Source organism: Rhinoderma darwinii, chromosome 10 (genome assembly GCF_050947455.1).
Source record: "Rhinoderma darwinii isolate aRhiDar2 chromosome 10, aRhiDar2.hap1, whole genome shotgun sequence".
NCBI lineage: Eukaryota > Metazoa > Chordata > Amphibia > Anura > Rhinodermatidae > Rhinoderma > Rhinoderma darwinii.
The window spans coordinates 46857058-46871627 of NC_134696.1; the positions used below are offsets into that span (position 1 = coordinate 46857058).

Below are 14570 nucleotides of genomic sequence, written 5' to 3' on the forward strand. Positions count from 1 at the left end.
CGTAAATACTGGCGTAAATACGGGTCCTTGGTCACACGTATTTGACCTGTATTGCACCAGTATTTACGGACCTGTGCCCGTAAATACGGGTCCGGTGTCACCCGTATTCCACCCGTACGTTTTCGCTTCAAAATTGCACTGCAGTAATCGGCAGCCCCTTCTCTCTATCAGTGCAGGATAGAGAGAAGGGACAGCCCTTTCCGCAGAAAAAGTAAAAGAAATTCATACTTACCCGGCCGTTGTCTTGGTGACGCGTCCCTCTCTTGACATCCAGTCCGACCTCCCTGGATGACACGGCAGTCCATGTGACCGCTGCAGCCTGTGATTGGCTGCAGCGGTCACATGGGCTGAAACGTCATCCCGGGAGGCCGGACTGGAGGAAGAAGCAGGGAGTTCTGGGTAAGTATGAACGTCTATTTTTTTTACAGGTTGATGTATATTGTGATCGGTAGTCACTGTTCAGGGTGCTGAAAGAGTTACTGCCGATCAGTTAACTCTTTCAGCACCCTGGATAGTGACTATCCCCTGACATCGCCTAGCAACGCTCCCGTAATTACGGGTGCACACACGTAGTCACCCGTAATTACGGGAGCCCCATAGACTTCTATGGGCCTGCCCGTGCCGTTATTACGCCCTGAAATAGGACAAGTTCTATATTTTTTAACTGCACGGGCACCTTCCCGTAAGCATACGGGGAGGTACCCGTGGCCAATAGAAGTCTATGGGCCCGTAATTACGGGCCGTAAGTACGGGCGTTTTTACGTTCGTGTTCATGGGGCCTTAGAGACAGATCTTCATGACAGGATCTGATCAGGGCTGTAGCTAAACCGGGTGCAGACGTAGCAGCCACATCTGCCCTTTGGCGCCTGAGGGTGCTCAAGGGCCAATCTGCCACATAAGAAGACACAAGTCTTATAAAAGGCACATTGTAGAGGTACCTGTTACAGATTTTGCATTAGGGCCCTGGAGTTTCAAGTTATGTCTCTGGATCCAAACACTGATGAAGCTTCACTTTAAACATCCAAAACACAAATGTGTAATGTGTTCAGGATGAAACATGTTAAATTTGCAATATTTTTTCAATGTTCAATTGAATTTTAAATGCTTAAGCAGATTTTACAATAAAACCTAATACTCTCTTGATGTCTTCATTTCTCACTATTGGATACAAAGTGGATTTGCTGCAGATTTTCCGTCCGGCTCTGCAGGCAGAAAATCTGCAGTGGAAGACAGTTGGGGCATGACCACACATGGCGGAATTCCTCCGCAACTGTCCGCATCGATGCCGCACAGAATCTGCGTTGCAGATTCTGCAGCGGATCTGCACAAAATGTGCAGTACATTGATGCGGACTGGCCGCTGCGGACTGCAGGAAAAGTGCTTCTCTTCTCCCTATTCAGTGCAGGATAGAGAGAAGGGACAGCACTTTCCCTAGTGAAAGTCAAAGAAATTCATACTTACCGCCCGTTGTCTTGGTGACGCGTCCCTCTTTCGGCATCCGGCCCGACCTCCCTGGATGACGCTCCAGTCCATGTGACCGCTGCAGCCTGTGCTTGGCCTGTGATTGGCTGCAGCCGTCACTTACACTGAAACGTCATCCTGGGAGGCCGGACTGGAGACAGAAACAGGGAGTTCTCGGTAAGTACGAACTTCATTTTTTTTTACAGATACATGTATATTGGGATCGGTAGTCACTGTCCCGGGTGCAGAAACAGTTACTGCCGATCGCTTAACTCTTTCAGCACCCTGGACAGTGACTATTTACAGACGTCTCCTAGCAACGCTCCCGTCATTACGGGAGCCCCATTGACTTCCTCAGTCTGGCTGTAGACCTAGAAATACATAGGTCCAGCCAGAATGAAGAAATGTCAAGTAAAAAAAGCAAGACGCATCCGCAGCACACATGACATGTGCATGACAGCTGCGGACTTCATTGCGGAACTTTGAATCTCCATTGAAGTCAATGGAGAAATTCCGCCATGAGTCCGCCACTGCTCCGCAACAGACAGAGCATGCTGCGGACACCAAATTCCGCTCCGCAGCCTATGCTCCGCAGCGGAATTGTACGTATCGTGTAAACGAACACTGCTAAATTAAAGTGAAAGTCAATGTAGAAACGGCTCCGCTGCGGATTAACGCTGCGGAGTGTCCGCAGCGGAATTTAAGTGCAATTCCGCCATGTGTGAACCCGCCCTTGCAGAACAGCGGATGAGATTTAAAAAATCTCATCCACATGCTGCAGAACTTTTTCCTGCATGAAGATTTAAAGCATGCAGCAGATTTTCAAATCCGCAGTATGCTCATTCTGTTCTGGATATTTACTGCGGATTTCCCCCTTTCCATCGTAGAAAGGGCGAAATCAGCAGCAAGATCCGTGTGTAACACATGTAGATTTTGCTGCAGAAGTGCCGGGAAAATGCTGAGAAAAATCTGCAACAAATACGCTGCGTGTGTTGATACCGTAAGGCAGGGGTGGGGAACCTTTTTTCTGCCAAGGGCCATTTGGATATTTATAACATCATTCGCGGGCCATACAAAATTATCAACTTAAAAATGAGCCTGCTATATTTGGTCAAACATTTAATTAACTCACCCCTAATGTGATGGCTGGAACTGCTTCTATTTGGTGAGGCGCGTGATTAGAGATGAGCGAACCGGGACAACCGAACCCGGTTTCGGTCCGAACATCGTGAAAAGTTCGGTTCGCAGCGAATCCGAACTTCACCGGGTTTGGCCGAACACGTTTTGACCGAACACGGTCAAAAACATTATACAAATCGGCAGCCACTTGTCTCTATCAATCACTGATAGAGAAAAGAGGCTGCTGATTAAAAATAAAATAAAAAGCATTTCATACGTACCCGGTCATTGTCTTGGTGACAAGTCCCTCTTCTTCCTCCAGTCCGACCTTCTTTCCTGACGCGGCAGCCTGTGATTGGCTGCAGAGGCCGCTGCAGCCTGTGACTGGCTGCAGAGGCCGCGGCAGCCTGCGATTGGCTGCAGCGGTCACATGGGCTGTAATGTCATCCAGGAATGTCGGGCCGGATGTCGAGAGGGACGCGTCACCAAGGCAACGGCCGGTAGACCGGACTGGAGGAAGCAGGAAGTTCTCGGTAAGTATGAACGTCTTTTTTTTTTTAAAGGTTACTCTATATTATGATCGGTATTCACTGTCCAGGGTGCTGAAACAGTTACTGCCGATCAGTTAACTCTTTCAGCACCCTGGACAGTGACTATTTACTGACGTCGCCTAGCAACGCTGCCGTAATGACGGGTGCACACATGTAGCTACCCGTCATTACGGGGCCTCATGCACACGACCGTAAAAACACCCGTTATTACGGGTCGTAATTACGACCCGAAATAGCAGGCCCATAGACTTCTGTTAGCCACGGGTACCTTCCCGTTTTCTCACGGGAAGGTGCCTGTGCCGTTAAAAAGATAGAACATGTTCTATTTTTTTATTTTACGGGCCGTGCTCCTATACTTTATAATGGGAGCACGGCTCGGAAAAACGACCGGCTGCCTGTGCACGGCCGTGCTCATCTCCTGAAATACTCTGTGCTGCCTTAAACTCTGTGGACAGGTCAGGATCCTGTTTCTTTTAAATGCTGTTGGGGAACCCGCTCGATCCACTATATAAGGCTGCGCTACAGTGCTTGGGAATAAGTGACTGGGGCAGAAGAGGATGTTGGCGCAGCCTTATATAGTGGATCGAGCGGGTTCCCCAGCAGCATTTAAAAGAGACAGGATCCTGACCTGTCCACAGAGTTTAAGGCAGCACAGAGTATTTCAGGAGATGAGCGTGCGGATCTTGTGCGGGGTGGTGACTTTCTAATCATGTGAAGGTGTTATTGAGGACAGGAGTGAAGGAGAGGTAACAGACTGAGAGCTACGTAATGGTAAGAGCAGAGTTCACAGCAGCACAGAATCTGCACGCTCCTCTCCTGAAATATTCTGTGCTGCTGTGAACTCTGCTCTTACCATTACGTAGCTCTCAGTCTGTTACCTCTCCTTCACTCCTGTCCTCAATAACACCTTCACATGATTAGCAAGTCACCACCCCGCACAAGATCCGCACGCTCATCTCCTGAAATACTCTGTGCTGCTGTGAACTCTGCTCTTACCATTACGTGGTGACTTGCCAATCATGTGAAGGTGTTATTGAGGACAGGAGTGGAGGAGAGGTAACAGACTGAGAGCTCATAATGGTAAGAGCAGAGTTCACAGCAGCACAGAATATTTCAGGAGAGGAGCGTGTGATTGGCTGCAGAGGCCGTGGCAGCCTGTGATTGGCTGCAGAGGCCGCGGCAGCCTGTGATTGGCTGCAGAGGCCGCGGCAGGCTGTGATTGGCTGCAGAGGCGGTCACGTGAGGTGCGTGACCGCCACTACAGCCTGTGATTGGCTGCAGCGAGCGGAGACATGGATGAAACGTCATCGCTGGAGGCCGGACAGGAGGAATGTATGAAGGTTTTTTTATTTTTTTTTATTACATTAAAATTGTATTTTCCGCGTGCCGAGCATGGTACTGTCAAGGTTGCTGAAAGAGTTAGTGCAGCCCATTAACTCTTTCAGCACCCTGGACAGTACCATGCTCGGCGCACGGAAATTACAGGTTCGGTCAGAACTAGTTCGGTCCGAATCAAACTTTTTCGTGACATTCGGCGAACTAGCCGAACCGAACTTTTCATAAGTTCGCTCATCTCTACGCGTGATGTTCACCGGTATTGATGTTGTTGCTACTGCGTCGGTCATTCTGGAGTGGTCGACTCTTTGGTAAGTTTTGAAAAGAACTGCTCGCAGCAGTAAGTCCATCCGACTTATTTACCTAAAGGGGTTTTCCCATCGGGAACATTTATGACATATCCACAGGATATGTCATAAATGTCAGATAGATGCACCTATCTTTAGAACAGTGCCCCCTAAACTCCGTTCTACCTCTCTGTGTTCCGGCTGATTTCCAACCATGAAGAAGAAAGCAGCGTAGCTCGCTGAGCTGCACTGTTTCCGTAACTCCCATGGTAGGGAATGGCAGTTACGGAAGTAGCGTAGCATGCTAGTTACGCTGTTTCCGTAACTACTATTCAATTCTATGGGAGTTACAGAAACAGCGTAGCTCAGCAAGCTACGCTGTTTTCTTCTTCATGGTTGGAAATCACACGCTTCAGCTACAACACAAAGAGGTAGAACGGGGTTTAGGGGGCCCCGTTCTAGCGATAGATCTGGGTCCAAGAGGTGGGACCCGCATCCATCTGACATTTATGACATATCCTGAGGATATATCATAAATGCCATTGATGAAAAAAAAAACAACCTTTAAGTCATCTGACCTCACTTTGTCAGAGTGATGTCGGGGTGTGCTGTGACGGGAGTGGACCAGTCCAGCAACCTGACTTCACGTCACTGACGTGAGGTCCGGTGACTGGACTGTGCCGGCTCAGGAGAGGACCAGTCCGGTCACCTGACATGAGTCACCTGACCTGATGTCACTAACTCAGATCGGGTGACTGGAGTGGTCCACACCGACCTCACTCCGCCGCCGCCATACTTGGCTCTTTCCACCCTTCTCCTGCTCCTAAATGTGAGTGAGTAGGACGGGTGGACGGAGCCAAGGAGGAAATGACACAGCGGCAGCAGCGGTCAGAGTGAAGTCAGGGCATGCTGTGACGGGAGTGTACCAGTCCAGTTAACTGACCTCACATCATTGACGTGAGGTCAGGTGACTGGACTGTGTCGGCACGGGAGTGGACCAGTCCGGTCACCTGACCTCACATCACTGACTCAGGTCAGGTGACAGGACTGGTCCACTCTTTGGCCACCGCCATACGTGGCTCCGTCTGCCCTTCTCCTGCTCCTAAATGCGAGAGAGTAGGGCGGACAGAGCCAAGTAGCTAATGATGTGGCGGCAGCACGATCTAAGTGAGGTCAGCCCAGACCAAATTTTCTAGCGGGCTTGCCCTAAAGATATGTTCAAACACTGTGATTTCAAGCATATTTCGGGGTGTAAACCCCCCGAAATACATCCGGAAAATGGTAGCTTAACGCCTGCAAACATCTGCCCATTGAATTCAATGGAAAAAACGGTGTTTCGCTCAGACGGGGCATTTTTTTACGCCGCCGTTTTAAAAAATAGCACGTAAAACAAAGCCCCGTAAAAGGAAGTATGTCACTTCTTGAGACATTTTTGTTTTTCATTGTGTCAATAGAAAAAAAGGCTCCAAAAACGGCTCCAAAAAAGGTCTGAAAAAAATGTTCAGCTTCAACAATTGCTGAAAATCAGAGGCTGTTTTCTCTGAAAACCGCTCTGTAATTTTCAACCGGTTTTGACCCTGCGTGTGAATATACCCTCAGACCTTTTCAGACAATGCAAATTTGCTGCAGATTTTGCATGCATTTTTTTAAGCCAAAACTAGAATTGGATCCATGAGAGCAGAGCTATAAGGCCTTCCTTTATATATTACTTTTGCTTAGGTTCCATTCCTGGTTTTGGCTTCAAAAATACATGAAAAATATGCAACAAATCTGCGTTGTGTGAACAAGGCCTTAGGGTAGATTCATACTTTGCGGATTTTTTATTACATAGTTGATAAGGCTGAAAAAGAGACACAGGTCTATCAAGTTCAACCTATAATTATTTTTTATAATAATTTTTTGTGGCCTCTTGGCTAATATGAGTATGGACCTGTAACTTAAATAGGGCAGCATATTATCCTGACAAATCCGCTTTAAAGGGTTATTCCCATCTCAGACTTTTATGGCATATCCACATGTATTCATTCTCTCTCATTTCCACACATACCCATTGATAAAAGGGGGGGGGGGGTGATAACATGAACAAAGGTTCATGTCACCCCTCCCTCTGAGGTCATCTAAAGCAATACAGGTGATCTGTGATCCTCCACCTCTCCCTGCATGTTGTCAACTCATCCCCCTCTCCTCCTCCACACAGGCTGAAATAGGAGTTGTGCAGCTCTCACTCCAACCCGGTATAGAGCCGCGATCTTGGTCTTGTTTGAAAACTAAGATTTTGTTTGCGCTAGAGCAATTTGTAGCAAGGATGTGTCAGATACGACCTTGGCCTCTGAAAGTGCTTCACTACCGCAACGTATTTGCTTTATATTACGATAAATAACATTTTAATGGACCAACATTTAAAGTGAATCTATACTGTATATAATATTAGGGTTGCCACCAGGCCGGTGAACCAGCGGCCCAGTCGGTATTTACACTTGGAGTCCGGTAGAAGTTACTATTTTTGCATAAAAAGATATGTGAACTTGCTATTTGCTAAAACATAGAGCTCTTCAGGACACAGATACAGCTGAATCCAAAGCTGGAGCCAGGAGCTGACGTCTCCTTCCTCCAGCATTCACTATGCCAAGAGGGGCTCGGCGGCTGTCTGCGCCGAGCCACACACTGCACAGACTGGAGGAGCAGAAGGATCTCCACTCATCGTGGGAACGGGGATAGGTGAGTAATTTATTTTTCTTTTTTTATTAGACAATATAGGGGCATTATACTAGGTATGGGAGGACCCACTGTGGGGCAATATACTGAATGGGGCAGCTATGGGGCAATATACTTTATTGCCTCATACCGTGGCGGCGCCACTGAAACCAGCCACCACCACCCTGTCGTGCACTATAATTGTACCTGCGTCTGCGTTTCGTGCCCTGCTATTTAGCGCCGTTCATTGATGTAAATGGCGTGATGTCATCGCGCCGCTTGCGTCATTGAATGACAGGGCATGCAACCTGCCAATCAGCAATTTTGAAGGACGCAAGTCGTGCGATGACGATGCATCGTTGAATAGCATTGATTGGCAGGGCAGAATGACTTGCTTTGCCACTCTCTGCCTTTTAATGACGCAAGCGGCGAGATAACGTCATCACGCCATTTGCGACATTCAGCCCCAGCAGACCTTCTCAGAAGTGAGCAGGCCTGCATTGCAAGAGTACAGCGTGGGAACGGGCTTAAGGGGCTATATGTGGAGCACTATCTACATGGGGATGTGGCTTTATGTGGAGCACTATCTACAGGGGGAGCTATATGTGGACACTATCTACAGGGGTGCTATATGTGGGGCAGTATCTACAGGGGGATCTATGTAGAGCACTATCTACAGGGGCTCTATGGGGCAGTATCTGTAGGAGGCACTATATATATATATATATATATATATATATATATATATATATATATGGGGCAATGTCTACAGGGGTACTAGAGGTCTGGACCAGATGAAAAAGAACTAGAATCTGAGAAGAAATCACCTGTGAGTCACTTAACATAAATGTTTATTTTTCCTCTAAGCAGTACTGTAGTCACTGTATGATCTGCAGCGAGATAATAGGTGGTATGATTTATTTTTATGTGAGGCTGCTAGTGATGTAGAACAGCCAGGGGGATCTTAATCAAGATCTGGGGGTGTCATTTCAATTTTTGCCTCATACAGCAGAAAAGTTAGAATTAGCCCTGCAGTGACACACAGCAGCAGGATACCTTGAACCCACCTGCACAATTATCGTTTATTTCGATGTTGCAGGGACTTACTTTCAGAATGGAGCCAAGTACCGGCATCTAACTAAGAATGACGTTGACATCTGTCAGACAAAATGAGGCCAAGTACAGTAGCGGGGCTCCCAAAGAAAAGTCTCGGCCAAAAGTGGGTCCTGGCTTCAGAAAGCTTGAGAACCGCTGGTCTACACAGAGTGTGTGGCCATTTGGTTGGAAGGAATCTCCTAAGCAACCAATAGTAGTAAAAAGATACGGTAACAGAACTAATAGTATCAGCAGTACTACATAGTGGCACTAGCCAGGTGTACCTCACTAACCGTGGCAAGGCAGTTTTGTGGTAGAAGTTTAAGAAGATGGTTTATACATGAACAGAAGCATCATACATACAACAGTGTCCCAATACTAATAAAAAAAAAATATATATATATATATATATATACACACACATTCATACTGTTGAATGGCAAATCTGCCTAGTTATATAGTGATCATTCCCCTTCAAGCAGATTGGTCTTTCAGGAACTTCAGAGAGCTGAGTATAAACTAATGTGGATGCATGCTGGATACCAAACTGGGTATGTAGTATATACTCAGAGCGGTCCTTAATACATACACACCACAGATAGTTACCCAAGCTTTCCCCAGACTGGAATACCAAATTAGCAGTTAAAAAAAATCCCTAGAGCAAGACCATCTTCCCAATCAGGGTCCTGGAAAAGCTGGGTGCCAGACCACATTACCATGATATGATACACTGGTGTGTGTGTGTGTGTCAACAATTGCCCTTCATTTACTAGGTAGTTGATTTTTTTTTTGCTCTTTTAAAAAAAAAAAAAAAAAATCAAGTTTGACTTATTTTACACCATGCTCGACCCTTACATAAGAGGGCTCGGCTACCACGACCAGACTAACTATTACGCCAGAAAGCGGTGTCAAATTCTAGTAGAAATCTACGGCAGCTCAGAGCTGTGACAGATTTCACAGTCCGGCGTAGAGACCTGGAAAGATGAAACTTTAGAAAAGATGTGCCAAAATCCCAGTAAAAGGGTAAGTGCACACAAGGTGGATACACTGGAAGCTGCACCAAACTTTTTGGGGGTGAACCTGATGCAAAAAAAAATTGAGGGTATGTTCAGGCGTATTCATGTGTAAAGGCCTGGCTAAACACCTACCACCAACTTACCATTAAACTCCAATGAAAATACACTGCTAAATTTGTGTGAACATACCCTCATATTTACCGCATTGTCATAGCGACACGTCCCTCTGCTTGGAGTACAGCCCAGCCTTCGGGGACGATGCTACAGTAATCACATGGGATGAAGTATCATCCCAGGAGGATGATCTGTGCTCAGAACCAGGGGAATCACATTGCTATGACAGCCGCAGGTTCATTCATGGACGGTTTCTCAGTGTGTGTGTGCGCATGCGCGTGCGCGAGATTTGAGCAAACGCCATCCACTCTGCTGCTACCGTACTACACTGCAGAATTTTCGCAATGAAGTCTGTGTTTACTTTGTGCACGTCCTTTGGAGGAAAGTGTTCTTTTTTTCAAGATCTGAGCAAACCTGCTTGTAAGCGTATTTATATATGGGATCATTTTGTTTTATTTGAAGATGCACAAATTTATAAACCATGAAGCTAAGATGCAATAAAGAGAAATAAAGGGTTAAAACGCAGAAGAACTTTATTGGAAAACTTGTTGACAAGCACAGTCACGTCTGCTCAGATAACAGAAAGATCACACAAGGTATAAATGGGCCACTACAGCTCAGGTGGGCACTAGATTTAGGCCACAGATAGACTTGTAAGTGCAGAGTAGACTGGTTGGATTCTCTTGGAAGACGACATCTTAGCTGCTCTCTCCCAGAGTGTGCTTGTCAAACAGGTACTCGCCCGTGCCGTTCTGGGGTACCCCAAGGCGCTTCAGGTTGGTGATGTAGTCTCCAAGCTGCTTAATAGCCTTCACCTGTTCATCCAGGTACTCAGATTCCAAGAAGTCACAGAGCTGGAAGAGAAGAGGTCCATCAATCATTTGCCAGAAATACCCAATTAGGAAAACAATAAGTCACCAACACAAAAAATAAGGAGGTGCTACTTCTGAAAAAACAGCTGTAACACCCCCCCCCACCCCAATCCTGTATAACCCCTTTGAATAGGTATACCAATTTGACACTAATGGCATAGCCACAGGATTGACCATAAATAGATAAATGTGGGTCCCAGCTCTAGGACCTGCAAGGCTTATCTTGTGAATAAGAAAAAACCCAATATGGGAATTCTCTTTTAAGCCGAGAGCAGACATTTTACTATATAATTAAGCAAGAAAAGTTACCAAAAAAATAAAGATAAAGTTACACATCAGCTCAAAATATGCTAAGAACGTAATAGATATGAGTGTGCTGAGCAAACATGTCCGAGTACAACTGCTACGCCCAGAGTTACACAATGGGGAAAAACAAAAACTTACAGTCTGTAGAATTAAATGAGTATGTATGAAGTTAGTGTGTGTGGGGGGGGCTTGGGGGGAGTAGTGTGGGGCTGTACTATCCACAGGAGGCTAAAGTTCGTAGAGGCACTTACTTGAGGGTCAACCTTGTCAGTGGCCACTTTGTGAAGATCCAGAAGGGCCTGGTTCACGGTCTTCTCCAGCAGCAGAGCAGCCTGCATGGCTTCCAGAGTGTTGGCCCATTCATCACGATCAGGTTTCTATGAGAAAAATAGGGACCATCACTAAAGTTGTCCTCACATATAATTTCATTTAAGAAATCTGGTAATTTTTCCTATGGGGAACTAGACAGGCATTACTTCTAGATAAAAGAACCAGACTCGAGCCAAGTAACTAAGGTCTCACGATTCAGTTTGATTGTTATCCGTGGCCAACTGTTTCCTTCCACTAACGGTCTTCAGGTCTAATAGTATGTACTGCATGAGGACATGTGAAGAACACTATAGATAACATACCACCTTATAGGTTTTTGTTTAAGAGAATGCCCGGCTGTCATAAGGGTCAAATGTCTATGGGAAAGTCTGACCCATTGTGATATTTAGAGATTAACAGCAGTTATGGACGTCTGGTGTCCACCAGCATGGTACTTTTATTCTCAATTAAGAGCCTCTTTTCTTCGTCAAAGTCTTACCTTAATGTCCTGTAGGACAACACGACCCCCACGCTTGTTCTGGTACTTCAGGAACTTCTCAGCATGCTCTCTCTCCTCATGACTCTGTTCCTTGAAGTACTTAGCCACATTGTGAAGAGCGACGTCATCACGGTCAAAGTAGAAGGACTGAAAAAAAGGTGGAGAAGATCAAACCATGTCATTATACACAAGTATAGTCACGAGGGACGTACAACAGTTGACTTTGTGCTACTGAAATAACCCGGTGTACAGAAGAGGGAGGACTAATAATACTGCACAGGTTGTAGAGAACAAATCCCCCGGAGTGTTGGTCTTCATATACACACAATGTATACCATGAAGACGTGTTACAGGCAGTTATGTGATCCTGAAGATAAAGCAAATGGGCCAATGTAAACTGTAGAGATGAATGATCGGTAATACAATATAGTTGACAGCACGTCCCCAGTTTAGATAGGGAGACGTTCTGCCGAAAACAATGCTTTTTAGGGCTGCATAAAGAGGTGATCATCCGATGTACAAGAGTTTGCCAATCTGATCACTGCCCTTTTCACACAGGGCAACGGTCATGAACAAGCATTTGTTCGCCCACTCACTGAACCGTGCAAACAGGCCTAAAACGCAGGAAACATGGCCACAGATGCGCTTAACTCACCCAATTCCATAGCTGACTGTTTAGATACATCGAAGTCTATTCCAATGTATCTATTGCGCTGTGATGATTGGATTGATTTTCACTTGGGAAAATATTTGCCGAATATAGCAAGATGTTTTCCCCAGTGGTTCCAATATAGAAACAGCCATCTTATCTAGACCAAATCTTGCAGTCTATTGCAACCTAACTTTTCTAGACCCACTTGTACCCCGGGGCCAATACACCACGTCTCTATGGGTTACTCACAACCCTTATTAAGTGCAGCATAGCGTATGATCATGGCCTTGGGGGTACTCAGAAGACATTTGTGCAGGAGGCACTTAGCTCAATAACATGCAACCAGATGTCTTCCCATGAATCCTAAAGCTAGTCAGTAAACACATTGTTGGTTTAGTTTTCCTTTCTGCTCACTGAGAACTTTGTTTATAGGAGATACAAACAATATGTGAGAGGATAGAAAGGATTCCTTGTCCCCACCCGACGATGTCCCTGCATAACCACATTAGTCCCAGGATTCTGAGATAATCTGATGTCCACATACAGGGTGTGTACCGGAAACCTGTGCATGGGGCTGAAGGGTGGAGGAGATACTACAATGGAGATGTTTACTAAGAAGACTGCAAGACACGTACAGAGCGAGGAGGGAGAACAAGAACCTCCATGAAGGAGAAGCTCAGCGCTGAACACCTTATGGTATACAGGAGATCTGCTATGGAGCTCCATGGGGAGACGCAGCTTGTATCTGAGGCTACATGGAGCTCCATGGGGAGATCCAGCTTGTATCTGAGGCTACATGGAGCTCCGTGGTGAGATGCAACTTGTATCTGAGGCTACATGGAGCTCCATGGGGAGATCCAGCTTGTATCTGAGGCTACATGGAGCTCCATGGGGAGATCCAGCTTGTATCTGAGGCTACATGGAGCTCCATGGGGAGACGCAGCTTGTATCTGAGGCTACATGGAGCTCCATGGGGAGACGCAGCTTGTATCTGAGGCTACATGGAGCACCACGGGGAGATCCAGCTGGTATCTGAGGCTACATGGAGCTCCATGGTGAGATGCAGCTTGTATCTGAGGCTACATGGAGCTCCATGGGGAGACCCAGCTGGTATCTGAGGCTACATGGAGCTCCGTGGTGAGATGCAGCTTGTATCTGACGCTACAGGGAGCTGCCAGCGCTAGTACGAGGCTCAGCATGTGTAGTTACATGGACATGAGACATACGGATACGGTTCCACAACGTTAGCACCATGAAGACTATGGACAATATAGAACACTATAGAGAGTACTCACCATGGAGAGATAGGTGTAGGAGGCATACAGCTCCAAGTTCACCATGCGGTTGATGGCAGCCTCGCTGTCGCGGTGGAAGTTCTGGCGCACCTGGGATTCCATTGCGGCTTCTTGGTGGATTTAGTGGCGCAAAAAAAAGAACAAGAAAGTCTCAATACAGGACTAGAAGAGGATGGAGGAGAAGACTCGGAGACAGTTCCGTTCAAACACTGTTGAAGCAAGAACTCTGCTCGGAGCCAAGGATGTTGTGATCTGTACAATAGAGCTATGTATTTATATCCGAGGGTCCGGGGAAGGGCGGGGCTTCCCTTCTCTTACATCATCTGTCAGCAGCCAATCATGTATGGATCTGCAGCAGCCGACCACAGCAAGAGGGTGGGCGGAGCTAGCGTGGGAGGAGCTCCCCGCCCTTACTGCCGCCTCTGCACTCACTGCCCCCTGTAATGTCAGTGACACGGAGGAATTCAATGTAACAATTGTCGTGTCATGCAGTGATCCAAGGAAATGCTCCCCTCCCCCTCCGTACTCATTATGAAGCCACAACTAAGGATTATAGGAAATTACATGAAGAACAATTCCACAATATATAATAATAATAATAATAACTATTATTATTATTATTGGATTCCCTCCTATTCGCTTTACTAATAATGGTGCACAATTACTGGGAATTTCATATCATCAGCGGACACTTTATTATTGATCTGTCTGGCACTATATTAGGTTATACCTCTGTAATATGGCGTCTTATGGAGGGTTCTATCATTTTTTTCTGTCGGACTGTATTTGAACCTGACTGAAAAATCTGTGTGTAAAATCTGTGTGTGTGTTTGATATAATAAGATTAGGGCGTTCAGTGGGATCGGCAATCCTAGTATGTCTTAAGAGGGGCTCACATAGAAAGTCTATGAGCGATCATCAGTATGAAGACTTTCTATGTGAGCTCGTCTTCAGGCTACTAGGAT

General features: G+C 46.3%; 1 protein-coding gene across 1 annotated transcript; it reads right to left on the minus strand.

The window, feature by feature from the left end:
• Positions 1-10187: 10187 nt before the first annotated feature.
• Positions 10188-13861, minus strand: LOC142662028 (ferritin heavy chain B-like). Its single transcript, XM_075839847.1, has 4 exons — positions 13606-13861; positions 11659-11805; positions 11102-11227; positions 10188-10526 (listed from the first exon to the last, which is right to left on the minus strand). The coding sequence occupies exons 1-4, from the start codon at positions 13705-13707 to the stop codon at positions 10371-10373; spliced, it is 531 nt and encodes a 176-aa protein (XP_075695962.1). The 5' UTR covers positions 13708-13861; the 3' UTR covers positions 10188-10370.
• Between the last annotated feature and the right edge of the window lie 709 nt (positions 13862-14570).